The sequence below is a fragment of the Phalacrocorax aristotelis genome, chromosome 22, assembly GCF_949628215.1.
Source record: "Phalacrocorax aristotelis chromosome 22, bGulAri2.1, whole genome shotgun sequence".
Classification (NCBI taxonomy): domain Eukaryota; kingdom Metazoa; phylum Chordata; class Aves; order Suliformes; family Phalacrocoracidae; genus Phalacrocorax; species Phalacrocorax aristotelis.
The window spans coordinates 3,814,474-3,842,465 of NC_134297.1; the positions used below are offsets into that span (position 1 = coordinate 3,814,474).

The 27,992-nt window shown below is 57.9% G+C and overlaps 2 protein-coding genes across 3 annotated transcripts in view; both read left to right on the top strand.

Annotated features, from left to right (window-relative positions):
* TECTA (tectorin alpha) overlaps positions 1-6,504 on the top strand; it is a 30,842-nt gene extending 24,338 nt beyond the window's left edge. The window contains exons 15-24 of the mRNA XM_075116057.1: positions 117-403; positions 494-774; positions 949-1,059; positions 1,403-1,605; positions 2,337-2,500; positions 2,654-2,902; positions 3,437-3,599; positions 3,905-3,992; positions 4,674-4,790; positions 5,259-6,504. Coding sequence (XP_074972158.1) covers positions 117-403; positions 494-774; positions 949-1,059; positions 1,403-1,605; positions 2,337-2,500; positions 2,654-2,902; positions 3,437-3,599; positions 3,905-3,992; positions 4,674-4,790; positions 5,259-5,359 — 1,764 coding nt within the window. The 3' untranslated portion in view covers positions 5,360-6,504. The remainder of the gene's footprint in view (positions 1-116; positions 404-493; positions 775-948; positions 1,060-1,402; positions 1,606-2,336; positions 2,501-2,653; positions 2,903-3,436; positions 3,600-3,904; positions 3,993-4,673; positions 4,791-5,258) is intronic.
* A 10,227-nt stretch (positions 6,505-16,731) lies between these two features.
* SC5D (sterol-C5-desaturase) lies at positions 16,732-21,432 on the top strand. Of its 2 annotated transcripts, none has more exons than XM_075116257.1 (5): positions 16,732-16,906; positions 17,724-17,941; positions 19,003-19,135; positions 19,636-19,736; positions 20,094-21,432. In XM_075116257.1, exons 2-5 carry the CDS (start codon positions 17,732-17,734, stop codon positions 20,517-20,519), a joined length of 870 nt encoding a protein of 289 aa, XP_074972358.1. In that variant the 5' UTR covers positions 16,732-16,906; positions 17,724-17,731; the 3' UTR covers positions 20,520-21,432. The 2 variants fall into 2 exon arrangements, with proteins under 2 accessions (XP_074972358.1, XP_074972356.1); XM_075116255.1 differs by lacking the exon at positions 16,732-16,906 and adding an exon at positions 17,391-17,514.
* Positions 21,433-27,992: the final 6,560 nt, after the last annotated feature.

Here is a 27,992-nt window from a genome sequence, read left to right on the forward strand (position 1 = left end):
TTTCCCAGCTGGGATATCAGCAGGCAGTCACAGAGCCATGTGAGCGCGGCTCACACTCGCATCCATACATGGCAGGGATGGGAGGGATGTCAGCTTGGTGTCCTTTCCCTCACCAGGTGAATGGCAGCCATGTGAACATTCCCTTCGTCACGGGTCTTTCCACAAAGATCTTCAGCCAGGAGGGCTTCCTGGTCATCGACTCCAGCCCTGACATCCAGATCCGCTACAACGGCTTCAACGTCATCAAAATCACCATCGGGGAGCGGCTGCAGAACAAGGTGTGCGGCCTCTGCGGCAACTTCAACGGCGACCGGACAGATGACCACGCGACGCTGCGGGGGAAGCCAGCGGTGAGCAGCGTGGTGCTGGCGCAGAGCTGGAAGACCAATGGCATGCAGAAGAGGTGAGCGGTTGGATGGTCCTTCCCTGCCGGGCGGGAGAGGGAGCAGGGCCGGCACGATGGGAGCCCCCGTGACGTGTCCGGTGCCCACAGCTGCAACGAGCTGCAGTACTCACAGTACGCCGCCTCCTGCGACAACGTCCAGATCCAGGAGCTGCAGAGTGACAGCTACTGCCTGAAGCTGACAGACATGAAAGGCTTCTTCCAGCCCTGCTACGGCCTCCTGGACCCCCTGCCGTTTTATGAGTCCTGCTTTCTGGATGGCTGCTACAACCACAAGAAGGTCCAGCTGTGTGGCTCGCTGGCTGCCTACGGCGAGGCCTGCCGCACCTTCGGCATCCTGGGCACCGAGTGGATCGAGAAAGAGAATTGCTGTAAGAGAGCCGGGCACCATCCGGGCTGAGAGGAGCCGTGTCCCACTGGGACTGCAACTGGTGGGAGAGGGGAAGAGGGGCAGGCAGGGCGTGGGTGGCCCGTGGTGGTTGGAGGTGCCTGCCCTGCGATCTGAGGATAAAGATCGTATTTGTGCTCTGTCTTGTGCTGTTTAGCAGGAGTGGTGGAAGATCCCTGCGTGGGTGCCGACTGCCCCAACCGCAGCTGCGAGCTGGACAACGGCAGGGAGCTGTGCGGCTGCATCGAGCCCCCGCCCTATGGGAACAGTGAGTCCTCCAGTCCCAGCCGCAGGGTCAGGGCCAAGCGGCGTGGGCATGTATTAGGCCGCTGGGGCTTTGGGAAGGGAGGTGCCGATGGCTGCAACCTCTGCCGAAGCGGGGTTTCCTGACCGTGTGCAGTTCAGGATGGGAGCAGGTTTTCTGGCCTGCACGTTATGGGCATCTTTGGCTCAGGAGCACTTTAAGCAGCAGGGATGTTGGGTGGGCAAGGTGTGCTGCAGGAGATGATCCCAGCCCATTTCTGGCAGCGGGGAGGAAGGCAGGCAGACTGGTGGCCTGGGACTGCGGCACCATTAGTGCTGATCTGAAGCCGTCTTGTCTTCTCATCTAGCCACCCATGATATCATTGATGCGGAGGTGACTTGCAAAGCTGCCCAAATGGAGGTTTCCATCTCAAAGTGCAAGCTGTTCCAGCTGGGCTTCGAGCGCGAGGGTGTGCGAGTCAATGACCGCCACTGCCCTGGCATCGAAGGGGAGGACTTCATCTCCTTCCAGATCAACAACACCAAGGGCAACTGTGGCAACGTGGTGCAGGTGAGCGCAGGGTACACAAGGCCGGGAGCGAAGGCTGGGCTGTCATCTTGGGTGTCGTCATTCATTTGAACTTGAGGGTGAAGGAGTCAGGGGCAGTGTGCCATTGGGAGGCGGCTTGATGGAGCAAAAGGGACCCAAGAGTTGGCTGATGCCTGAGATGCACATGTAACTCTGACCATCAGTTGGAGCAGCTTGTGTTCAGGCAGTAGGTTGCAGGCAGGCTTTGTGGCATGCAGGGTCTTTTTGGCATGGGGTTGCCGTCATCCTGCTGGCTGGCATCCTGGTCCAGAGGAGGCAGAAGGAGGCAGAGGACTAGTTGGGAGGCTGAGGAGAGCAGTCTGTGTATTCTGAGCCGTTACATACGCAAGGAACTTGTTGGCTTGGGGGGCATTGAGGCAGCGCAGTTTCATGCCAGTCAGACAGTCTTCCTCCATGGTGGCGGTGGCCTGGCTTGATGCCAGCATTGGCGCAGGGTGGCACGTCACTGTGAGCAATGCTTGGGAGGCACTTTCATGGGACGGAGGTCAAGGAACGCACAGGCAGGTCTTGTAGAGTAAGGATGCTACCCAGTGGTTCCTAGCCCCACTGTACCATATGCTTTCTGGCCAGAGGTGGCAGAGGGGCAGCGGGGCCCTTGGCATCCTGTGGCTTGTTTAGGGGCTGAGGCACATATTCGGAGCAGGGGAGCAGAGGTGGCCAGTCTTGAGCAACGCCCTGCATTCCTTCTGCAGTCAAACAGCACGCATATAGTGTACAAGAACACGGTGTGGATCGAGAGTGCGAACAACACGGGCAACATCATCACCCGGGACCGGACCATCAACGTGGAGTTTTCCTGCGCCTATGAGCTGGACATCAAGATCTCCCTGGATTCAGTCGTGCGACCGATGCTCAGGTAGGAGCCAGGGCGAGACGTGCGGCTTCTCCCATCGCACAGGTGTGGGATCATGTGGGCAAAGGGCGAGGCGGCAAGGGTCTGAAGTGATGTGCCAATTCGGGGTTTGCAGCCTTTCCTCTGTCCAAGCTGGTATTTTTTTGTCATCATTAGTGTGATTAACCTGACCGTGCCAACGCAGGAAGGGAGCTTCACGACCAAGATGGCCCTGTACAAGAACTCATCCTACAAGCACCCTTACCGGCAGGGTGAGGTGGTACTCACTACCCGGGACGTGCTCTACGTGGGGGTCTTCGTCGTTGGGGCAGATTCCAACCACTTGATCCTGATGCTGAACAAGTGCTACGCGACCCCTTCGCGGGACAGCAACGACAAGCTGCGTTACTTCATCATCGAGGGAGGGTGAGCAACTGCGGGCCAGGCGGCCTGGCACACCCTGTTGTTCTTTTGTCGTGTCTGTTGGGGAGGGTGCTCAAAGGGATGGCGTCATCAGTTGGAGCGGGGGACCTTTCTGTCAGATGGTTGACCAAGATCTGGAAAGGATGGTGAACAGGGCAGCTCACATAGTTAGCACAGGAGTTAGTTTGCTTAGCATAGAGGTAGCTGGAGGCCCCGCATGTGACAGAGTCCCAGCCGCAGAGAGAAGAGGCCTTCCTTGCATCACCGATGCCATGGGTGATGGGGTGCGTGCAAGAGATGGTGGGATGTGGATCGTGGTGGAGGCATCTTGGGAAGCTGGAGTACAATGAAGTCAAATGGAGATCATGCTAGAGAGGCAAAGTGCAAAACCATCCAGAGGAGGCAGGCACGGCAGATCTAAGCATGCCACCACTGGTCCCAGGGCGAGGGGCCTTAGGGGGACAGGGGCGAGTGGCATCCCTTGAGGGAGGGTCCTGGTCACAGGAGGGCCAGGGCAAACATCAGCACTTTGCGCAGGTGCCAAAACATGAAGGACAACACCATTGGCATAGAGGAGAATGGGGTATCGTTGACATGTCGCTTCCACGTCACCGTCTTCAAGTTCATCGGGGATTATGATGAAGTTCACCTCCACTGTGCCGTGTCGCTCTGCGATTCGGAGAAATACTCCTGCAAAATAGTAAGTGTAGCAGCTGCCAAGGGACGGGCTGCTCTCTTTGCAGGGCTCCGGCAGAGCACGGTGAGCCCAGTTGACTCGCTCAGCATCAGAGAGGCGTTCAGAGATTTAGCCCCAGGGGTGAGGCTGGGAGGGTCGCGTGTCCCTCTAGGTGCTGGGAGGAGAGCCTCCCACGGGCAGGTCACTTCAGGACCCGTGCTCTCTAGCCTGGTCGCAGGGTCCCTTTGGGAGCCCAGCCGACCGGAGCGGCGCGGAGGGGGCCCAGGCAGGGGCTGAGAGTGACGGAGGTGACTTTTATCCTCGCGTAGAACTGCCCTCAGCACACGAGGATGGCCAGCGTGTTTGCCGAGGAGCCCAAGGAGCAGATCATCTCGGTGGGGCCTATTAGGAGGAAGCGTAAGTTTGTGTGACCCCAAGGAAGGCAGCAGGTGTTTGCCATCCAGGTCGAGGCCGGTGACGTGCCACGGGGCAGTTTCTGGGCGCAGCAGGATCCTGGGGCACTGGGGCGAGGGAGCGTGCATGCATGTGTCCTGGGGGGAGGGGCTGTTCATTTGAGCAGGAATCGGCACAGGTGCAAGAGAGAGCGCTCAGTGGGGTTTGGCTGCTGGGCGGTGAGGGCTGAAGGTGCGTGGGTGCCTGTTGGATGGGCACAGGTGTGGGCTGTGTCGGGGGGGTCCATCTCACTCGGAGACGTGTGTTCCTAGGGGGTCTGTGGGCGGTTGCACGGGAGATGGCATGATGGCAGGGCAAGCAGCGGGATCCTGGGATGGTGCAGGGCACTGCTTCCAGCCATATGGCCCTGTGCTGTGGGTACTCCTCTTTTTCTTCCCGAAAGGCCCATGGAGGGTTGTGAGCATCAGGCTAGGTGCTGGTTTGGGGTCATGGCAGGGACAGGAGCCTAGCTGAGTCCTAGTGTTGTCCCCACGCTATGTGTGATGTGCCTGGCAAGTGATGGCCATGTTCTTGTGGTCCTCTTTGTTGCAGCAGGGAGCTACACAGGCTCTTAGGCAGCCAAGGCTTGGGGTCTTGGCGTCTGGGAGGATCATTCAGGTGTCCTGCATTGCTCTTTGTGCCCAGGATCGGACTGGTGCGAGGACAATGGAGGCTGCGAGCAGATCTGCACGAGCCGGGCGGATGGACCCCTGTGCAGCTGCGTGACAGGGATGCTGCAAGGGGACGGCAAGAGCTGCAGGGGCAAGTACTGGGGATGGTGCGGGAGGAGTCGGGGCGAGCATAGTGGGGGGCTTCCACGGCCAAGCGAGGAGCTGTAGGGGTGAGTGGCAGAGGGAAGGTGGCTGGAACGTGCAGCGTGTTGCAGATAGGAGGGCGGCAGAGGCCAGGGAGCCAGGGGACGGAGTGGTGGGGCATCTGAGGGCTGCAAGGCCAATGATGGCAGACTTTGAAGAGCTGTCAGGCAGGTAGTTGTAGGGGTGGGGATGGGCTATAGTGTGGTGGAGGGAAGCAGGAGGGTGGAGTAGAGGCCATGGGTAGAGTTTGGAGACCAGCTAAGGGGCTTCTGGGAGGGGGGCCCAGCAATGAGATGGGAGGATGTGGGACTGGCACCCTCCTGTTTGCAGGGCACCCAGGGCGTCGGGGGGGAGGGACGCACCTTTTGTGTGTGTGCTGAGGGTGCAGCTCATGTGGGTCTTGTTGTGTTGGCAGCCTCCAGCTCTTCAGGGGAGCACCATGCCCGAGCAACCCTTCTGGTGGTGGCCCAGCTGTGGCTGTGGCTGCACGCAGCTCCGCGAGACCTGACCTCGTAGGTGTGGCTCCGCCACCCAGCCAAGTACTGTTCTCATGTCGGCCTGAGTCTTTGTAGGGTAGGAGACAGCACCCCCACAGTAGCCATGCTACCACCAACCCATCCGGCTGCGTGAGGCAAGAAAGGGACTTCACCTGGAGAGGGATCGGACGTGGACCCAGGTGGAAAGATGGCACGTGGCAAGCACCACGACAGCAATGGCGAGGCAGAGCTGGATGTTTGCCAGCATCAGTTTGGGACTTGGGATTTGGTTTGGGTGTTTTTGCGGGTTTCTGGCATTGATGTGTGACTTTGGGGTTTTGGGGTTTTGTTTTGGTGTTTTGGTTTGGTTTTGGGGTTTTTTTTGCCTTTCCATCATTGAGGGGTTTTTTTTGCAGGGTGTTTTTTTTTCCCAGGCTTTCCCTTGTAGCATGCAGTGTAGGTGGCCTGCACCTCTGTTGGTAGTGTGGGACGGACCATAGCACATGCCGTCCCCTTGCACGGACGGCCGTGGGTCTCCACAGTCCTTGGGAGCTGCTGTCAGTGTCTCATGAAGACCTGGACTCAGCCAGAGGTAGGTGTCGCGGCATGGGTTGTGGGCCCGAGTAGCACATTCATCATTGTCAGGTGTTGTGACACTTTGGAAGCGTGCTGTCCCCTGGCTCTCCGGAGCAGAGGTATGGTCGAGGCATGCGGCCGAGGGCCGAGCTCATCCCTGGGGGTCTGGGAAACCTGTTAGTGCACTGCAGTGGTGAGAAGCCGGCCCCAGAGTTTGGAAAGAGGTGCTTTCTAGTGGGCAGGAGCAAAAGCCAGAGAAAGGGGCGGAATTCCCTCTTGTGTTTGTGTGGTGTGCTGCAGCAGAGATTTTTGAGGGCGAGAGCAGGGTCGGGGTCCATTGGCATGGGGTGGCATCAGGGCACCCAGTGGAAGAGTTGAGAGTGTCCTTGAGGTGCTGGTGGGTGTGGGGGAGCTGTCTGTGCTGGTGTTTTTTCTTGTGTTTGTACTCTGTGAAATGGCTGCGTGGGAATAAAAAGTGTCGTAATCCTTCATAAGCGTTGTGGTCCTGTGCAATGGCGGTGAGGATGGGACGATGCAGACAGGGCTGGGAGGATGCTGGGGCCGGAGAGGGTCCCCAGGAGGGGCAGGGAGCGGCAGTTTCAGGGTGCCAGGCAAGGGCACCCTGACAGGGCTGGAGGAAGGAGGTGTGCCTAAGCTTTATTAGGTGGGTTGGATCATCTGGGATGGGGGGTGGGCAGGGAGTAATAAGCTGTTGTGGGGAGAGAAGGGGGCACCCGAGTTCTCTGCTGGAGTCTCAGGGAGAGCCGAGGAGCGTGGTGGCTGGAGAGATCGAGCAAGTTGCCTGTGAGCCTGGTGGGTCACTGTCTGTGTGCCTGTCCCCTCGGCCACTCACCTGACTGGCTGGTGGCCACTGTGGAGTATGGGAGGAGGTCACCATCGTAGGGGAGAGGAACAGGAGCAGGGGTGGTTGCTGGCAGTGGGCACAAGAAGCTGAGGTCTTTGGTGTCTGGGGTGGGCAAGTGGCACCAGCATGGGTCTGGCAGGTTTGCAGCAGTCTTGTCACAGATGCGATGGTAGGTGGCTGTTTGGGCCACAGCGCTTGTGAAATGATTGAGTTCAAAATTTCCAGTGTAATGAGAAAAAAGGAGAGCAGAGTTGCTCCCCTGGATTTCAGGAGAGCAAACTTTAAGCTATTCAGGGAGCTATTTAGCAGAGTACCCTGGGAATCTGCTGTTGAGGGCTTGCAAGTCCACAAGTGCTGGTCAGCCTGAAGAACGATCTTTTAGAAGGAGCAGGCAATTCCACTGTGTCGTAACTCAAGTGAGTGGGGCACAAGACCAGGTCAGCTGAATGGGAAACTCCTCATGGAGCTCAAGAAGAAAAAGAAATTGTATGATCTCTGGAAGCAAGGTCAGGCATTGCAGGAAGAGCACAGAGCTGTGGTTTCTATATGCAGGGAGAAGACATGAAAGGCCAAAGGACACTTAGAATTGAACCCAGCCAGTGTTGTGTCGAGAAGGGCTTTTTTTAAGTGCATTAATAGCAAGAGGGGTGGGGTCTAAAGAAAACATTGGACTGATCCTTGTTGAAGATGGTCATCTGACTAATAGGGACGAAGAAAAAGTGTAGGCATTCAATGTGGGGTTTTTTGCCTCAGTCTTTAATAATACTCATAGAACTTGGGCTGCCTGGGCCCCCGATTTGGAGGACCACAAGTGCAGGAACAGTGACTCTCCATTTGTGGACACTGAAATTGTCCAGTTCTCAGGAGTCTGGGGAGGTCCCTGCTGAGCAGAAGCTAGCCAATCTTAGCCCAAGCTACGAAAAGGGTGGGAGGGAAGACCCAGGGAACTACAGACCTGGGTTAGGTTAGAAATTCCTGGAAAATTCCTGGAAAAATTATGGAGAAGCTCATACTGATTACTACTGAAAGGCGTTTAAAAACAATGCAATCAACAGGCACAGTCAACATGGTTTCACAAAGGGAAAGTCCTGTTTAACTAATTTGGTATCCCTTCTATGATAAGGTTACCTGCCGAGTAGATGAAGGAAAGGTGGTGGGTGTAGGTGTTTGTTTTTAATTTTATTTTAGTAAGGCTTTTGATACGGTCCCTTGCAGCATCCTTCTGGACAAGTTGTCCAACTGTGGGACGAGCGGGTTCATGGCGCGCTGGGTGAATAATTGGTGTAGCGAGTGGCACTACATCGGGCTGGCAACTGGTCACCAGTGGCGTTCCTCAGGGTTCAATTCTAGGGCCTGTTCTGTTCAATATATTTATCAGTGATCTGGATGTAGGAGTTGAGTGCAGCATTAGCAAGTCTGATGATGATACCAAACTGGGAGGTGCTGCTGACCCTCTTGAGGGACAAGATGCCTTGCAGAGTGTCGTGGTTCAGCCTCAGCTGGCAACTGAACACCCGGCAGCCGCTCGCTCACTCCCCCCACCCCTGTGGGACGGGGAAGAGAATCGGGTGAGCAAAAGAACTTGTGGGTTGAGATAAGCACAGTTTAATGATTGCAATAAAATGATAATAATAGTACCAATGATTATGATAATAATGACAATAATGTTAATATAATAAAATGGAAAAGGAAAAAAAAGGGGAAAAAAAGGGGAAAAAAACCCACGGAAACACGAACGATACAACCGCTCACCACCCGCCGACCGACGCTGCCCGTCCCCGAGCCGCGATTGCTCCCTCCCTCCCCCGGCCAGCCCCTCCCAGTTACATACTGGGCATGACGTTACATGATATGGAATATCCCTTTGGTCAGTTTGAATCCGCTCTCTTAGCCGTGCCCCCTCCCCTCTGGCTCCTTGTGCACCCAGCAGAGCATGGGAGGCTAGGCATGTCCTTGACTAGTACAAGCGCTGCCCAGCAACAGCCCAAACATCTGTGTGTTATCTCAACAGGTTTTTTTTCCATGCTAAGTTCAAAGCACAGCACTAGACCAGCTAGCGTGAAGAAAATTAACTCTATCCCAGCTAAAACCATGACAGTATCCACCCCTTATTCCATATCATTTACATCATGCTCAGGTCCCATACTATTCAGTACAAATTCAATAATCCCTATCCATCTCCTCATCCTTTAACAGTATATACATATATCTCTATACAGATTTTCATTTATCATTCCACTAGTCTATGGAACACCCCTGTAAAATGCCTGCGAAATGTCCGTTGAGTTCATTTAGTCCATGGCTTTGTGTTTCATCTCTTGTAAGGGTCCTTCAGAGAGGCGGTGTGCGTGGGGTCAGTTTGTTGCATGTCAGTCCTTGTTCCATCACCGCTGCACTGGTAGTTCTTGTTCTCTCACTGCTGCACTTTGCTCGGTTCCATTGAAAGTTCATTTGCTATTATTATTAATTGGGAGATTCCCACCATGATAACATTCCATTGATGCAACCATAGTAGTGATGACATACAACATCATATAGCAATTAACAGCATATTATTCAGTTCATTGGCTGTTTTCACCCAAAATTAAATCCCCTTGAGGCACACACCGGACTCCTCCATCCTCCCGCATCACCCACCAAGTGCACCCAGGTCCTCGAGCAAACGCAATCCCACGAGTGGGTTTGCCTCTGCCTGAAGCAGGAATAACCCAGACTGTGGTGCCCAGCATACTTTTTGCGTGCGCTACAGGGCCTCCATCCCCTCCCACAGCATGTAGGATTTCTGACTGGGCAGGGCCAGCTCGCCTGGCAGATCCCCTCGTGTTGACTAACCACGTGGCTTTTGCTAAATGTGTATCCCAGTGCCTGAATGTCCCACCCCCCGTTGCTCTCAGTGTAGTTTTTAACAGTCCATTGTACCGCTCCATCTTCCCAGAGGCTGGTGCGTGATAGGGGGTGTGATACACCTGCTCAGTGCCGCGCTCTTTGGCCCAGGTGTCTATGAGGTTGTTTCGGAAATGATAGATTGGAGCATTGGGCAGTGATTAATGGGGTGAAAGTTAACAAGTGGAAATGCTGGATTCTGCGCCTAAGATGAGTAATGCTGGGCACAAGGATAAGTGGGGAGAGCAGTGGCTGAAGAGCAGCCCTGCAGGAAGGGATGCTGGTCAACAGCAGGCTCAATAGGAGTCAGCAGCGTGCCCCAGCAGCCAGGAGGGCAAACCGCATCCTGGGCTGCATCGAGCACAGTGTAACCAGCTGGTCAAGCGAGGCAATTATTCAGCAGTGGTGCGGCCTTGCCTCGGGTACTGTGTGCGGTTCTGAGCCCCACAATTTAAAAAGGATGTGCCCTGAGGAAGGCAACACTGTTGGTGACAGGGCTGGAAGGCACAGCCTATGAGGAGTGGCTGGTAATGTGGTGGTAAGGCATGTGTGTGCTTGTTAGTGGTCACGGTTGGTGTGCTAGGGTAACGGAGGTGGCTCAGCAGAGCAGCTGTCATTAGGGTTTGTCTCGGGCAGGGTGGGGGCCTGGCAGTGCCCAGGTTGTCGTGGGTGATGGGAGGGTTTTTCATTTGAGGGACTGTTAGGTTTTTTTTTCCCCCCCCCTTTTTTTTATTTCCCTGTGGTCTGTGCATTGCTGTCATAGCATTGGGGTCCCCGAGGGGGCTTAGCAGGGGTGAAATAGGTAGTATCTAGAGATGGTGCTCTCTGTGGAGTTGGCCTAATTGACATTTGTGTCGTGTAGGTGTTGGTGTCTGTGTTAGTGTTGGTGTGTTTTTGTTGATGTTGGTGCTGGGGATAGTGTGATGTGGCTGTTTCTGGGCAGGAACTGTGGTCATCCACGTCAGTGTTGGTGGGCACGGTGTTGTCAGTGAAGGTATTAGAGGTGAGGTAAGTGGCATGGGTGTTGTCGTTTAAATTGGAGGGTGCTTTGATAGTAGTCTCACCGTTGGTGTTGAGGTTAGCGCTGATGGTGTTGGTCTTAGTGTTGGTGGTAGGGATGTTGCAGTCTCTTTGTGTGTGTGTTGTTGGTTCTGGTGTTGACAGGTGGCAGGATGTTGAAGGTAGTGGTGATGTAACCGATGGCGATGAGGGTTTTGTTGTTCATAGTGCTGGTGATACACCCAAAGACCTTGTAGCTGGTTGTGAGGCTTGTAGCAGCCTGTTATCCCTTTCTGCCTGCTCTCTGCTGTGCCTCTTCCCGCCTTTGCTCTGTGCGATCCCTCCCTCTCTGCCTCTCTTCTCTCTGCCTCTTTGCTCTCTGGCCCCTTCCTCTCTGCTCTTCGCTTTCTGCTTGTTTTCTGCCTCTCTGCTTTCTCTCTGTGCCCTCTCTATGTGTTAGCACCTGGTGCTCTCTCTGGGCCTCCTAGCTGCCCCTCTCTGCTCTCTGTGCCTCTCTGCTCCCTCTCGTCTCGCTGTCTCTGCCCCTCTCTGTCCCTCTGCGCCCTTTCTCTGCCTGTCATCTCCTGCTCTGTACGCCCCCCGCCTCCGTTTGCTATTTGCTTCTTTGCCTTCCCCCATCCCTGCTGTGGCTGTCTTGCTGCCTTCTCTCTCTTTGTTCTCTGCGTGCCCTTGCCTGTCTCGCCGCCTTGCCATGGCTCTTATGTCTGTCTGTCTTGGTGCTAATAAATGAACTCTGTTGCTAAAGGATGGAGAAGGGCGTTGGTCTGCCTGCCTTTACTGGATGTAGCTGGCTTTGTTGGTGGCGATGGTGACGAGGGCCTGTCTGTTTGGCCTCCGCAGCGGTTGCATGCTCTTGTGGCGATGATCTGTCTTTACTGGGGGCAACCTAGAGACCTGATGATGGAGAGGAGTGCCTGTGTACTGGAGGCAGCCTGACGTGTAGATGATGATGATGGTGCTGGCTGGCTGTTGCTGGGGATAAGTAAGTAGCTAACCAAATTACTCAATAACTAACTGGTGGTGGTGGGGAGGAGTGTTTGGAGGTCATTCTTGGGGGATAGGTAGCTCAAGTGGATGATGATGAGCATCTAGCGGTCTTTTAACAGACCCTTGCAGCCACAATGGTGAAGGAGTGCAAGCAACTAACCCTTTTTGGTGGGGATGATGGTGGAGGGGAGCTCTTGTCTGTCACTACTGGGGAGAGCCAACTGGCCCGATGGTGCTTATCGGAGGTGGTGAACTAACTTTGTGGTTGATGCTCCTGATAACCGGCTGACGGTCTGCAGTGGGGGAGGCCAACTCCCTCACTCAATTTCTACCTGTGTAGCTGGTGATACCTCTTTATCTAACTGACTGTTGCTGATGAAGAGGGCTTGGGCTATTGATGCTCATGGTGCCTGGGCCTGGTGGTGACAAATGCCTGTGGTGGAGGCCAGGTGGGTGCTGAGGCTGGCAGCGGTGCCCGGGAGCGGTCCAGGGGCTGGAGCTGGCCTGGGGCTCTCGCCATGCCAAGGGTCAGCCGGAGCCTGAGGGCTACGAAGGAAGGCAGGCAGGCAAGCGGTGCCCCGCACAGTGCCAATCCCATTTGCTCTGCTCTCCCCTCTATATCCTCACCCTGCCAGGTGGCCAGCAAGGCAAGTTTGTTGGCTGCCAGCAGCCCAGGTGGGGCTTCCCCCACCACGTCAGCCAAGGTCCAAGTCCTGCAAGGAAAAGACACTCCCCCCCTCCAAAGCAAAGCCCCCTGCTCCCTTCTGCCTCCCAGGGAGCATCCACAGCACTGACACTGCCCACCCCTGCACAGAAGTCTCTAGGTGGCTGAATGGCACACCCACCACCACAAGCCTTTGCCTTGCCAAGAGCTCCGTGCCTGACACGAACTCCTGGGACAAACCCTACATGGTGCCATCACCCTGACCACCCTCCTCCTCCTCCCTGTGTTCTGGAACCCTTCCTCCAGTTCAGCACATGCCCGCCTCCTTACATTCCTGACATACATAAGAAGTACTCCTTATGACCAAGGTGGGCAGGAGCCCTTGGCCAAGACACCCGCCTTGCTGCCTCCCTCTGCCTCCCGTTCCTCCCTTTGCTTCACTCCCTCCTTCTGGTGTGCTGGTTTGGGCTAGGCTGGCATTCCTTTTCTTCATAGTAGCTAGTCTAGGGTGTCTGGTTTGGATTTCTGCTGAAAGCAGTTCGTGCTGATTTGCTTTGCTGGCATGTTTGGCTTCTGCTTTAGGGCTGTTAAACTGTCTTTATCTCGACCCATGGGTTTTCTCAGTTTTACCATTCTGATTCTCTCCCCCATCCTGCGGGGGAAGAGCAAGTGGCTGCATGGGGCTGAGCTGCCAGCTACGTCTATGCTGTAACATCTGGGCTGCCACCTTCTTTTCCCTCTAATCCCCCTCTCTGCCACTGCCACGCTGCCACCCTGCACGTCCCCTGAACTCCCTGACCCATCTACTCAGTGACCTGCCTACCTACACTGCCCAGCGCCAGGTCAGGCCATGCCCCGCAGGGAGCTAGGTCAGTGAGCCAGCACCAAGACATTCCTACCCATGCAACCAACTGCTTTTCCACATGTCTCAGTTGCTTCCTCCACACCCCGCATGAGCTCCGGAGCAGCGTGAACATATCAATACATCTAGGCGAGTAGAACTGCTGTCCCGCCTCACCAGACACAAGGACAACACACCCATCAATGCAGAGACCCTCCACACCCTGCTACACCCCAACCTCCTGCCATGCTTACTCCCCTACCCCTGCCTTTGCAGTGCTGATGTGCACCAGGGCTGTTGCCAACCCTGCTTACATCTGCACAGGCCTGGGCTGCACCACGAGCTCGCCTTTCCAAACACAGCCTCCCTGGACACATCGCAACCTCACAAGGTGGTGAGAGACCGACAAGCAAACCCCTATTTCCTGGCGAGACACTGAGGAGCAGCCCGTGAGCCTCCCACCCGCACCACATGATCACAGATGTGCCCCACATGCCTCGGTGGTCCACGCCAGACCCCTTGTGACAGATGCACTCCTCCTTTTGGAACCAGCTGGAATCTGGGCCAGGCACATGCTCGGCACGTAGGCTCAACCACAGTTACTCCTGATGTGTAAGTCAGTCTGTTGGTGAGAACCTTGCACCAAAACCAGCACACCAGTTTGGCCAGAGACTGGGCTGGTAAGCGGCCAAAACTGCATCAATATAGCAGAAAATCTGACTACAAATCAACTACCTTTTACATAGCTGCAGCTATCACAGTCCATTGCCCTCACCCCTCAAGCAGGGACGCCTCTCAGGGCTGAGACCTCCCTTACCTGACACCAGACAGACGGCCATAGTAAGTTCACACAATCATCTCTCTAACTTGACGTGTAGCAAACAGCAGAGCATTGACAGCCAATCCAGCTGTGCTGATTATTCACTTGTAATTATTACATTGAGTTACATAAAAGATTTAAAGTAGCTTCTCAGTCTTATCCATCTGAGTGATCTCCAACTCTTCTCCTGTAACACCCATCTGTAGGTACAGCCTGAGCCAGCCCACTGTCTCGCCCACCTCCCAACACGTCCTCGCTGACAATGGCCCCTGCTGGAACGCTGCACCCTCTGTGCGTCCAACACCTTGAGCAGCTCTCAACCACAGAACTCTAAACCCAGAGCATGGCCGGCATAGCAGGGGCACCACCCCCCCCCCCTCCCCTGCCTGGCCTGGGCCTGGGCCCACCCCGCACGATGTGCATGGCAAAGCGACACAGTCAGGCTGGCCATACCTCGTTCCTAGAGTCTCATCCCACACTTTTGTCCTTCTCCGTGGGGCTGCTCTCAATCCCTTCATTCCCCAGCCTGTATAGACACCAGGGGTTGCCCCAGCTCAGGTCGGCATGGTGTGATGCTCCCCAAACACCCGGAACCTTCAGGACACCATCAACGGGGTTCAGCCCCGATGTCCACCCACCCGGGTGCCCTGGGATGCATCCTGACTTACACACACTAGACAGAGACAATCAGTCCCTTTCCATTTCAGCATCCACGCTCAGAAAGATGCTGCACACCCACCCACACTACTCTGACCCGGCGGCCCCTGATCGCTCTTCAGCATTGTGAAAGGTGTTGCTCACCCCCACCTTGGCCTCCTTCCTAGTGATAAGGTGACCATCTGCCTCAGGTATCACACCATTATTGTCCTTTCCCCTCCTCACACTCATAACACACTTCCTTCCTGCCTTCAAAAAGCCTTTTTTTTCATACTCTGACCCAGCACATTCCAGCTCAGCTTTCAACGCAGGTATAGCCTGCCATCGGGTCCCAGGAAACACTGCCAGGGACCAGCTGGCATCTGCACGGTGCCCCATTTTGCACAACTCCCAGAGCCTTGGCCTCCAGCTGATGGTTTGCATGTCATATCTACTTCCATCCCCTCTATGTTTTACAGCCTCTTGTCCAGCTACTACAGGCGCTGGTCACAAGTGTCCCACATTACTCCCCTTTCAAGAGTGACAAGGCATGCCACAGCATCCTAGGAACCTTCTCTGAGCCTGAGCCTCCAGGCCTGATCAGCCTCTCTGTGCAGCAGAGGCATGCCAGCCCCATGAGCAGTCCCACAGCGCTCTTCCCGTGCCCCACTCACCCAAATTTTTCTCACACCAGACACCCCAGGATGGTGCACAGCACTCGGGCTGGGTTTTGGGCCCAGGGGGTGGAAGAGTGAAACCATCTTCCCCAACCCCATAGCTATGCTTTCCCCAACATGGGCCAGGAAACCATTGGCTTCCCAAGCTGCCGGCTAGCGCGCCTCATTGCCTCCTGCCCATCACTGTGGTTGCTGAGCACATCTCTGCAGGCCAGCTCCCACAGAATTCATCACCCACTCGTCCTTCATCCCGGGGATCACCTCAGCGCGGCTGCTGGCCCTCACGCATGGACATCCCGCTCGGTGTGCATCAAGGACCCCATGAAATGGCACTGGCAAGGACCACTGCTGTCGTGGTTCAGCCTCAGCTGGCAACTGAACACCCGGCAGCCGCTCGCTCACTCCCCCCACCCCTGTGGGACGGGGAAGAGAATTGGGTGAGCAAAAGAACTTGTGGGTTGAGATAAGCACAGTTTAATGATTACAATAAAATGATAATAATAGTACCAATGATTATGATAATAATGACAATAATGTTAATATAATAAAAGGGAAAAGGAAGGGAAAGGGAAAAAAAAGGGGAAAAAACCCATGGAAACACGAACGATACAGCCGCTCACCACCCGCCGACCGACGCTGCCCGTCCCCGAGCCGCGATTGCTCCCTCCCTCCCCCGGGCAGCCCCTCCCAGGTAGCATACTGGGCATGACGTTACATGATATGGAATATCCCTTTGGTCAGTTTGAATCCGCTCTCTTAGCCGTGCCCCCTCCCCTCTGGCTCCTTGTGTACCCAGCAGAGCATGGGAGGCTGGACATGTCCTTGACTAGTGCAAGCGCTGCCCAGCAACAGCCCAAACATCTGTGTGTTATCTCAACAGGTTTTTTTCCATGCTAAGTTCAAAGCACAGCACTAGACCAGCTAGCGTGAAGAAAATTAACTCTATCCCAGCTAAAACCATGAAAACTGCCCAACCCCAGATTGCCAGCCCACGCTGCCGCTATCTTTTGACAACATTGCACGCCCAGGGCTCGCCCATGGGGTGACCTTGACACCATGTCTTTGGCCCCACATGTCCCAGGGCCCCTGCACCCTCCAGAAGGGACAGGCAGCTGCTACCTCCGAGGCTAACCACCCCCAGCAGGGCTGGCGCGCGCGGTATCGCCAGACCCCTCGCTACCCACAGCCGGGCGCGGGGGCGAGGAAGGAGGTGGGACAGGGTGCGGGGACTGCATCGCTGGCCCGGCTGCTGGCGCCGCGACTGGCAACTCCCACGACGCGGGGCGCACGCAACGCCCGCGCCCAGCCCACGTAAGACCCGGTGCGAGGCGCTGCTCTGCCACGCTTGCCCCCGCGTGCTCTGCAGCCACGGCGCGGCGCTCTGCCGGCGCGGATGTTAGGCGAGGCCTAAAGAGCGTCGCCGCGCTCCCTGCAAGCCGCGCACACGAGAGGCACCGGCCCCGACGCGCCCCGGCGACACGCGGGGAGGATGCGGTGACGGCCCGCCCCCGCCCGACGTCACCGCCCGCGGTGGCGCGAGCCGCTCCGGCTGTGACGTCGCATGGCGCTACCGGGCGGCGCCGCTCCTCCCCGCCCACCGCCGCGCCGGGACCCTCAGGCAAGTACCGGGGTGCGGGGGGTGGGGTGCGTGCGGGGGGGGGGGGGAGGGGGACACACGCGGCGGCGCCGGCGCTGCAGCCCCCGATAGTGCCACCCGCGGCTCGGACCCGCGGGACGCCCCGGTTCCGCCGTCCCCGCACCGGGCCGCCGCCCCCCCCCCCCCCCACCCCCCGCCGCCCCTCCGCCCCCCGCGGCGGCGTGGGCAGGACTTGCCGTGCAGCCTGCGCCTCCAAAACACGCAGACCCCCCCCACCCCCACCCCGCGCCGTGCGCGGTCGCGAGCAGCGTGTCCCTCGCCTCCCTGCCCGCGCACGGTCCCATCTCTGCAGGGGGCTGCCCGCCCCGGCACCGGCACCCCCGAGGAGCGCTACTGAAATCGCCCTGTGGGACCCAAAACGGGGCCGGGGGCTACGGACCGCCGAGACAGGCACTGCCGTGGTCCCCGGGCACCACATGCTGCCCGAGAAGGAAGTCTTGCGCCCCAAAACCTACATCCCGCTGCCACTCTTTCCCCAGCATAGGACCCTGCTGTCCACCCCCACGGCAAGAGGATGCAGAAACAGGGCAGCCCCCCCGCCCCCCGCCCCCCCCGGGACATCCTCCACGGTTCATACTTTGTGTCTCACACCCTGCATCTCCCAGACACGGCTAGGGTGACCAACCTCCCCACTGCCACCCCACCACCTGCACCCCGACGGGCACCCGATCTCCTGTGCTGCTTGGACCTGGCCCCTATGGCCCCAGAGGCAGAGAGGGGCTGGAGAGTCGGGGCCCTTTCTGTGACCGGTCATGCTGACCCTCTTTCTTTCCCACAGGAGCCACCATGGATCTGGTCCTGGACGCCGCTGACCGGCACCTCCTCACACCCTACGTGTACCCTGCCGGCTGGCCCGAAGGTGAGCCCTGCCGCCAGCTCCTCAGCCTCTTCGTCATCACCAACCTGGGGGCGCTCACCCTCTACCTGCTCTTCGGCACCCTCAGCTACTACTTCATCTTTGACCACGAACTCAAGAAGCATCCTCAGTTCCTAGAGGTGGGTGGGTGTACCCCGCACCGCTCCCCCAGCACCCCGTGGCGCTGCACTGTGTGCCCCTTTGCCCACACCGCCCGCCGCCGGCGTCCCCCTCGCCACCCTCCAGCCACAGGCTGTTGCAAATGACACGTGCTGATGCCACGGCATGGCTTGTCCCCACTACCTGTTTGTTATCTGCTCTCGCTGATGCCTCGAGGGGTGATTTTCTCCCGTGTACCAACCCCTGGCCTGCATGCCGCTCACGGGACCCGCCCTGTCACCACCAAACAGACCCCCTAGAACCTCCCTGAGGACACTGAGGCAAGTCCACCACCGACAGCAGGGCCCGGCAGAGGCACCGGACTGGCCAGTCCTCCCAAAGCCAGGACTTCTCACTCAGGACTTGGGCAATCCTCCAGCCCATTAAACACCCAGCCCTACAGATACACCCGTCACGTCCTGCTCTCCACCTTTGGCTGCCACCAGCCTCGTTGCTCCAGATGTGGTGGCAGCCCAGGGGTCGCCAGCCGCTCCGAAAGCACCTTGTTCCCGCATGCATCCAAACCGACCGCACCCACCCCAGCACCCTGCCCTCCCCGGCACACGTGGCTCCCCAAGTGATGGCAGCATGAGCTCCCTTCGCTGCAGCAACCATTACTGACGCGTGTGGCGGCTCACAGCCAGCCGCCAGCACACACAGACGAGTGCCCACCTCCGCACCCCACTTTTGTGAGCCAATGGCTGCCCAACTGATGCCGGCACCTGGCCCCCTCAGCCCTCTGGCACCCATCCACGCAGGCCCCCGGTCATCCCTGACCAGAAACAAGTACCACTCGCACAAGGTACTAGACCCAGCACCCAGCGCCAGCCCTGTCCTGCCCCGAGCACGGCTCTCCCCGGTGGGCAGCGCGCCATGTCCCACGCCACGGTACGGACATTGCGTCAACGGGCCCGTGCCAAAGGCCGACTGGCAACCAAGGCACCAGCCTTGCAAGGGGTCAGGGTGTTGGGGCTCCCACGTCTCTGCCTGGATCCTGGTACACCCTCTCCCCCTGACCCCTCTCTCCTGCTGCCACCCCCAGAATCAGGTGCGCCGGGAGATCACCTACGCATTGCGCTCCCTCCCCTGGATCAGCGTGCCCACTGTCGCCCTGTTCTTCGCCGAGGTGCGGGGCTACAGCAAGCTCTATGACAACATCGAGGACTCCCCATATGGTAAGCCATTCCCCCACAGCCCCCCCCGACAGGCTGGTGCCTTTTCCCCACCACCCAGGTCACCTCCCTCGGCCCCTGCCCAGGGCAGGCGGCACACCCCCATTTCTCCTGAAAGCAGCGCACCTCATACGAGCCCCGCAAAATCTACCCAGGTACCTCCTGCCTTGAGCTGGTCTCTTCTAGACATAATCCCAGGTTCCCTTTAGGCTGATAGGAGAAGGTGCCCACCCACCCCGGCTTGGGGATGGGACATGACAGCCTGCTCGATGCACTCCCCCCTCCACAAAAGAAGGCCTTCTCTTCCCTGGGCGTGGGTCCCAACAAACCGGTGCCTGATGCGCTTTCCTTGAGTAACGGGAGCCTGTCCAACCCTCTCACCACATCTTGATGGGACAGACCCTGCCGCAGCTCACGTGTGCCTCTCCGGCCCCTATTGCCCCTGGTTCCTCGCCAGCCCTGGCTGCCTGTGGGCGCCAAACCTAACATCCCTGTTCCCCCAGGCTGGTCAGGCGTCTTCCTCAGCATGCTCTCCTTCCTCTTCTTCACTGACATGGGCATCTACTGGATACACCGCGGTCTCCACCACAAACTGTTCTATAAGGTACGAGGTGGGACGGGGAGCTCCGGGAGAGGGCCCCTGCCCCGTGCCGGGGCTGCAGCCAAGCTGCTCGTCCGGGGGAGCATGCACCCCAGGGGGAGCATCAGGCTCGGCATGGCCGAATGAGGCATCCTGTCACCTTGGTCCACAACGTGACGGAAGCTGAGAGCCCTTTAGGGGCATGCCTCCCTCTCCCGCACTATGGGAGGCAATGGCCCCTGGCCCTCAGCCCCCTCGGCTCCTGGGCAGCAAGTCCATCAAGTCTGTCCCCGGCCAGGGGACCCCCTAAAAGGGACCAGCCAGTGTGTGCCCTGTATCCGTGCCCACCTTGGGGACCGACGGTGCACCTTCTCCCCGCAGCGCTTCCACAAGCCCCACCACCTCTGGAAAATCGCGACACCCTTCGCCAGCCATGCCTTCCACCCCGTCGACGGCTTCATGCAGAGCCTGCCCTACCACATCTACCCCTTCCTCTTTCCCCTGCACAAAATCACCTACTTGGGCCTCTACATCTTTGTCAATGTCTGGACCATCTCCATTCATGACGGCGACTACCGCGTCCCCCGCTTCCTGCAACACATCATCAACGGATCGGCCCACCATACTGACCACCACTTGTACTTCGACTACAACTACGGGCAATACTTCACCCTCTGGGACAAGATTGGCGGCTCCTACAAGAGCCCCACAGCCTTCGAGGGCAAAGGACCCCACGACTACTTGCGCAAGCTCCGAGAGAAAGGCCTGGGGGCACCCAACAGCTCCCCGGCTGCCAAGACTGAGTAGAGTTCCCCCTGGCCTGGCCCCTCGCTGGGACGAGATTCCCCAGATGGAGCTCGTCCCATTCCTCCCTGGCCTCTCAAGACTATTTTCCTACAGGCAAAGAGCCCCCATCCCCCGATGGCGCGCCCAGTGCAGGGCAGTTTTTGGCAAGTGCTCTGGCCCGCCCCTGCTCCTGAAACAGCGGTGTGCAGCCTCGCCGGTGAGTTACAGCCTTTCTCTACAGCACAGACCTGCCCTGGTCACCCCCTATTGTTCCCCCTCCCAGCTGACTTTGGATCTCTGCTAAGGTCCCTGCGCTGCTTTAGTACTGTGCTGCTGCTTTACAAAAAGAACAATAACATGGCACAAACAGAATGATAATGTGGTGCAAGTAGAACAATAAGATGGCTCGTGGCAGGGTTTCCATCCATCTGTGCTGAGCACCGTCGTCACCGATTTGCTGTTGCCAAGTCCATTGGGATAAGTCAGGTCAAGTCAAGAGGCTGACAATGCTGTTTTTTTCTAAGCTGTATTTCATGAAAAAAGCCGCAAATGCCTACCTTTTGGAGACAGCGTGGGCCCCCCGCAGTGGCTCCTCGGCATCGCAAGGGCTCAGCCTCGTGACGTGGTGGACTCCTCACTGCTCGACGTGCTGTCCTCCTTCCTCTTGCCTGGGGATGTCCGGCAAGGCGCTGGTGGGATGCGTCCTGGAAACAGCGTGCCTGTAAAACAAAGATGCACCCTGAGTCCCATGGGTGCCTCAAGCTCCCTGAGAACATTATGAGGATTGGGGGGGGGGGGGCCCAGGGTGGAGGAGCGGGCACTCGTGGGTTCGTGGCCAGTTTTCCCCCTTAACGTCTGGTGTGTTTCCCGTTGAAACCCAGTCGCCCTGCCTTTGGGTCTGACCTGCACTCAATAAATCTCACTTACCAACTTGGCTGCTGTTTGGTCCCTTTTGCCCTGGCTCCCGACACTGTGCAGAGCCTGCTAGGGGAGAGGGAAAATATCACTGACTGCCAGCCCCCAACTTCTCCTCCTGTGGGTCGGCTGTGAGGACTCAACGCCTCCACACTTCAGGTATGGACACTGAGAGCCTTGGGGGGCCCACCGACACCCCCCATTGCTTCTCACCCCACGTGGCTCAGAGGGGACAAGGTCCTGGCCCCACCTGGGTGAGAAGCACACAGGGAACACGGGGCTGCCTGGCCGCCCGCTGGGAACCGCGTGGCACACTGAAGATACCGTGTTCGGTGGTGCCGTTCACGGTGTGGCCAGAGCCGCCTCTGCCCCCCTGGGACTCCTGACGCATAGCCACGTCCCTGCACGGTGACAGTGCCCAGCTCTCCACCTCCCAGCCCAAGGCGGGATGCCAACGGTGGTACCCTTCCTGACAAACCTGATGCTCGCTGCTGCCTACTGTGCTCCTGCCAGACACCTTTAAGAGATGCTCGTGGGTTTCTGATTAGTGCAGCTGCCACGTTGCGCCAGCCTGCTTGCTGTGCGAACAGCCAGACCCAACCACGCAGCAACGTGCCAATTCTCCACAGCCGCCCCGCGCTCACCTGCCACCGTCCGCCAGAAAAGGGACATCACCCCAGCGGTGCCCGACGCCACCCTGGGGACTCACCATGCCATTCCTGTAGGCCATGGTGGCAGCCTTGGCCCTTGCGCCCCCTCTTCTCTCCTTGTCCCCTGCAAATACAACTAGGACCCACACAAAGCTGCAAGGACAGGCTGGAACTTCACCAGGGGCCGTTCACCCTTGGCACGTGCAGTGTTGGAGTGTAACATGCCTGTCTGTTCCCAGGTATGGTAAAGCCAGGCTCCCATGCCTAACGAGCCCCTGCCGGGTTTATAGTAACACAAAAACCCGCAGAGTGCAGGATTTTGCTGCTCTGGACACTGACAGAGCCAGCTGATTCCCATCCTTTTCTCTGCTCCCCGATCGTGAGGATTAGTACCTTCCCCCAAAGCGCTGGCCAGTGCTTTCCCTTCCCCTGGTCTGCCCATACAGTGCTTCTTTTCTCAGGGAAACAGGGGCTCGAGCGCACAGGGACCTCGAGGGTCACCGGAGCTGTGCCACCCGTACCAGGGACGGAGGCCCCTCTTGGGGGGGTCCCTCGCCATGGCGACAGACCCTCGTCTCCCCACCCCATCTCGGCTATTCCCTTTGTGGGGTACGGCTCGAGGTGACGCTGCTACACCGTGCAGCACCCAGCAAGCATGAAAGATGTCTGTCCTGCGAGGTGATGCCGGTGGGACCTCTGATGCTGACTGCCCTGGGGTCCGAGTCTCCTGCCAGCACAGACCCCCCACCCCGGCCATGCTCTGCCTTTGCCTCCCTGTGACAATGCGGTCTCCCCTACATGCAGAGGAGCCCTGACCTCCGTTTGCTGATTAACCTGGAGCACAGGGAACTGCCAAGGGTCAAGGCAAGGCCCAGATCAAACACAATGACAACACTGATGACCTTAGCGAACCACTGAGCTAACCAGGGACCCCTAACATTAGTCCCTTGGGAAGAATCCCAAGCCTTATCACCACCTCTCTCCTCCTTCACTGAGCTTAGTGCACGGCAATGGCCTCGCCGACACCTAAACCCCACGTGCCCGAAACTGTTGGGTGTAACAGCCGGGGGGGTTCGGGCACATGTCCAGCTCGGGGCAGTCAGTGCCTGGGAAGACACTTGGATCATGCAATGCAGCCAAGAGCCAAACCTGGCCGCATCGGAGCCGGTGGGCAGCATGAGCCCAGAAGAGTCATCACCCCGCCTGGCTCCACGGGCTGAGAGGTAAGATGCCCTGGGGGCTGCTGACCCCTGCACCTCACCTCGCACGGGCAACCTGCCTGTACCTGGCCCCTCAAAAAGCACCCGTGGGAGAACCCCGGGGACTGGCCATGTGCCTGGGTGGGAGGGTCAGCATGGTCACCCCGCTGCCCCTTGTTTTTACTGCAAGTTACCGTCCGGCCTCTACGCGCGCTGCGAAGGGCGCGTTCCTCCTCCTCCTCTCCTGCTCCTCAGCCGGCGGCCGGCGCGCGCTGGCACTCGTGCAGCCAAACACACGCGACTCCTCGCAGCGGCTCTGTGCCACTCTCACAGGCACACATTAACATCTTGGGCACCTCGATTTCTCTGCTCCCCTTCTTTCATCACCTCCCCAGAGCGTTTCTCATTGTACAGCCTGTCTCCCACCTGGTGCGCACGCCCACCCCGAGCCCCAGCTGGGAAGGCAGCAAATCTGTACCCTGGCACCATTACAACTGAGGGCAGTCTCCAGTACTTTTACATTTAATGGTGCTTCCCTGCACCTGCCCCTCGTAAGGGGCAACCACTCAGTTCTGACAGCTCAGGACACACAGTACACGGTCATATACTCCTGGCAGGGAACTGCAATGGACATTTCTCAGGGGATGGAAACAGGGACGAGCCCACACGTGTTCCTCCCTACAAGCTGGCGTGGAGAAAAGAGCCGACAGTCCTCTGGCTGCACATGGTGCCGGGGTATCCCGAGAGCCGCTTTCCTTAGCCTGGGTGAGTGAAGGCTACCTCCGCTCTGCCCATGCCAAGCCCAGCCACGGCAATGTCTTGCCCTGACCCACCAAAACCCCAGAGAGCAGGCGTGGGGTGTCCTCCCCATCCCGGGAGCCACAGGGCAAACAGGGACCCTTGGTGGCTGGCACCTTGCAGGCAAGTCCAACAAATGAAATGGCATCAACCCTGGTGTGAGCACATCCTATAGCCTCCTGCAGCCATTCTACTCAAGCATGGTTTGGACACCTTGCATCTCCACCAGACAGAGGGAGGTGTCTATGGCACCTGAGAACAGGGAGATCAGGACCTCCTGGTCATGGCGTGGAACACTTCTTCCCCTACAGCCTTGGGGCACCATGCTGCGGAGAGACACAAGTCTGCATTTCAGATCCTGATGCTGCTGTTACCACAAGGTGGAGGTGTTGCTCACAGCATGCCCGCAGCAGGAGTGGCACCTGTGCAGATGGCCTTCCTCCTCCTCCCCCCCCCCCCACCATTGCCCCAAAAGCATGGGCCCAGAGGCAGCAGCAGCTTCGCCATGCCAGCTGTGCAGGAGGACACGTGTGGGGTGGCCTGGAGCCGTCAGAAACTACTTAAGGCACAGTGGAATGCCAAGGACAATTCCATGAAATGGACAAAAAGCTATGGTGCCCAGCAAGACTGCCCTGCAGCAGTCCTTGAATTGCCACCTACCCGGCTTGCCTGTCACACAGGCTTATTCAGCATGCCACAAAACAGCCCTCGCCCTCCATCCCCTCTTTCCCGGAGGCACCTGACCACACTACACAGCCCTGTGCCCGGCTGTCACCAACCCCAGGGGCCCTGAAGTGGCCTCAAGCACGTGCCCACCACTTCAGACTCTGCTGTGTCCTGTCGCCCCAGATTCATGCTCCCCTATCCCATGGCTCCCCTCATTCCCCTTTAAACCCTGGTGCCCCAGGAAACAACAAGACCCTGGTCACCCACTTACGGGCATGACCTGGTTAAGCCCCACCGAAGGGGCTGGTGTTTAACCGGCCGGTGGCATGGATGGGGTGCTGGGATGCACCAACCTCTGTCTCAGGAGGCCTCTCCCACCGCATGTGGTTTTGTGGTTAGACGTGAAGAAGGCAGAGGTAGACTGAGACCTCTGAAACTGAGACCTGCAGCCAGGGCACCTGGACCAACAACTGGCACGAGTGCCTCTCCCTCTCTTCCAACCGCCTGACCTGGCTGGAGCTAAGCCCGGTCCCCGACAGCAACTGTGAGGCACGGCTCAGGAGCAGAAGGGTTTGGAGATTTCCCAAACTAGCCGCATCTCTAAAGCCTTCCAGCATGGCTGAGGAAGACCTCAGCACCATCTCGTGCCACTGGGTGAGCTGAGCTGAGCGCTGGTCCCTGGAGCACCACGTCTCTCGCCTGCATGCTGGGGCCCTCGGCCAAAAGAATGGCACAGCCGCTGAAGCCAGTTGGCATTAGGAGACGCGATCGCTTGAGCGGTGAGCCAGCCGGTGTGCTGAGAAGGACAGATGGACAGCTGGATTCAGCACAAGAGGATGTGTTACACACAAAGATGGGGAGACACATGGAACAGTGACGCAAAGGGACTGCTCAAGCAAAAAGTCATCACAAAGCACAGTAACGACCGGTCCAGCTCAGCCGTGGAGCTCAGACTTCTTTAGACACCTACTTCTTATTACACAACTGCACCTTCCTGTAGGGTGGAGGTGGGCGCAGGAGGGGCAGCTACCTCTTTCGTAGGAAGGAGCCTGTTTGCTTGGGATTTGAGCAGCTAATCAGGGACACGCTCATGCAAAGCGCCCATGGCATTCCGCATTGTCACGGTGGCAGGCGGCATCGTCGGGGTGGTGCCACGCCGAAATCCGTCTGGCCTGGCTCTTGCCCACACATCCTGCCGGGCAGGTGCCAGACACAGACCGGGGGGGAACGGGGCCGTGGCTTCTTGAACGCAATATGTGGCACAGTGTGACCTTGCCGGGCTCACACTGCCGGCTGCTCCTTATTTTGCCCTAGTTTACGTAAGAATTCTTCCCAGCTTGTCTGTCATTCAGCTGACTGGAAGCACCTAGAGGTGGGACAAAGCAATGAGCGATGCAACGGCCCTTGCTCTGAGACCATGCAGTGGGGCAGAGAGGTGCGGCAACCCCCTCAGGGTCCTGGGGGAGCTGAGCCATGGGGCTGGGATGTGCATCTCTGCGACCTTCCTGCTCGCCCCATCCCGAGTCCAGCTAACAAGGCCCAGCCCAAAGGTCGGGGTTGTCACCAAAGAACCTTGACAACCATGGCACAGAGCACAGGCTTCAGACCTCCTTATACACAGACAGAGCCTGAGCGAGTCCAGGTAAGCCCAAAGCGTTGTCATGCCACAGGCTGCTGCCGGCCAGCAGCAACAGGTACCGACAGACATGGGGTTTGTCCCGTCCCAGCCATCACCCTGGTTAGCCGGCACCTCGGTCCCTGCCCGCATTCACCGCCCGTTTGGCCTGTCTCCTTTCCCTTCCTCAGCTGTCTTGGGGGACCCCCTCGCCCTTGTGCCAACAACAAGGAGCTTTGCTGGAGCTCCATGAGTGGCAAGATGCGAGAGCTGTAGGAAACAATTACTGCTCCGGATTTCAAGCCAGGGGTTCCTGGCTTGAGAGCACAGACTGGGGAAAGGAAAGGATTAGTGACCTGTGGAGCTCAGTTTATGCCCTGTTGAGAGGTTTGGCTCCCTGGCAAAAAGGCTGCCAATTGTTTGCGTCAAAGCTAGGAGACCCACAGCTCAATGCCTTGCTGACTGCTCAGAGCAGTGCCTTGCAGAACTTCCCAAAGGACGGGCACTGTGGAGTACGGACACCTCTCAGCTGTGCCAGGCTCCCTGTCCACTCCGGACAGGAGCACTCCTTGGGTTTCCGCTCTCTTGGCAGACTCCGGATCCCAAAAACGTGATGTGTGGTGGCCTTGAGGAGGGTGGGAGGGCTCGGAGGCCCCATCTCCTGAGACCTTTCGTTCAAAGGCAGCCCTGCTCAGGGACCTGCCTGCTGGACACACGCCTTCATTTGCTCGCTCCGGGAGCGAGCTGCCCGTGCAGCCCTTCTTCCCGCAGCAGCAGCGGGCTCTCTGCCGCGCTGGGGCTGAGGTTGGACTCTGACAGCGGGGTGGGCTGTTTTTTCTCGCTGATTCAACTCCGACAACATGCAATGCTTCCTTTAAACGACTATCTGCTGTCTCAGTGAGGCTCTGCAGGACATGGCTGTTCCAGCCCACCCCCCCATCCCCTGAACCCTCCGGGACCTGTAAAGCTGTGCCAGGGAAAGGCAAGGGGGAGAGAGGAAGGAAAACCAGGGGGCCGGGGGCTCCTTGCCTCACTCTCGGAGTTCATGGCATTTGTTGCTGATGAAATCCAGATGTACCTTAAAATAAACTCTGCTATGTTCCCCCTCCCCTTTACAGCAGGAGACAGGCTCTTTTTTCAAGAAACAAAAAATACCTTGGCAAAGGAAATGTATATTTCCCTCCGCAAAGAAAGAGCTATTCATCTGTTAGCATTTACCAGTGCTAGGTTCACCCGAGAGGTCCTTGCTACCGCTCTCTCCCTCACAGCCACCACAGCGACCTGGCAGCATCGAGTCCCACAGGGGGAACGGGGATCCTTCTCAGCTCTGTACGTGAGTGGACAGTCACGTCACTCAAAGCATCCTGCAAGGAGTGCAAACGGGGGCCAGGAGAAGGATGGTGAACCCCCCGCGCATCATTTTCCTCCATTTAGAAACTGCTACAAAGCCATTTCTTCATTTCTTGCTATTTCTTATTCTATTCTTCCTCCATTCCTTATTTTCAGGCGGATTGGTGGGGCAGAGTCGGTCATTCCGTGGGAAACAGAATGGATGCTCAGACGCAGAGGTGTGTTCAACAAACACTGCTGCGGCCTTTTTGGGTCCCTCTCACCTGCCTGCCATGCCTGCACCAGAGAGCAACCTGCTGTA

What these genes read in the sequence shown, in the direction of transcription:
- SC5D (XM_075116255.1), top strand. Translation starts at nt 17,460, where the DNA reads ATGCAGAAACAGGGCAGCCCCCCCGCCCCCCGCCCCCCCCGGGACATC. An exon ending in CCCCCGGGACATCCTCCACG is followed by an intron (nt 17,515 to 17,723) that starts GTTCATACTTTG and finishes TCTTTCCCACAG; the next exon opens with GAGCCACCATGGATCTGGTC. An exon ending in AGCATCCTCAGTTCCTAGAG is followed by an intron (nt 17,942 to 19,002) that starts GTGGGTGGGTGT and finishes TGCCACCCCCAG; the next exon opens with AATCAGGTGCGCCGGGAGAT.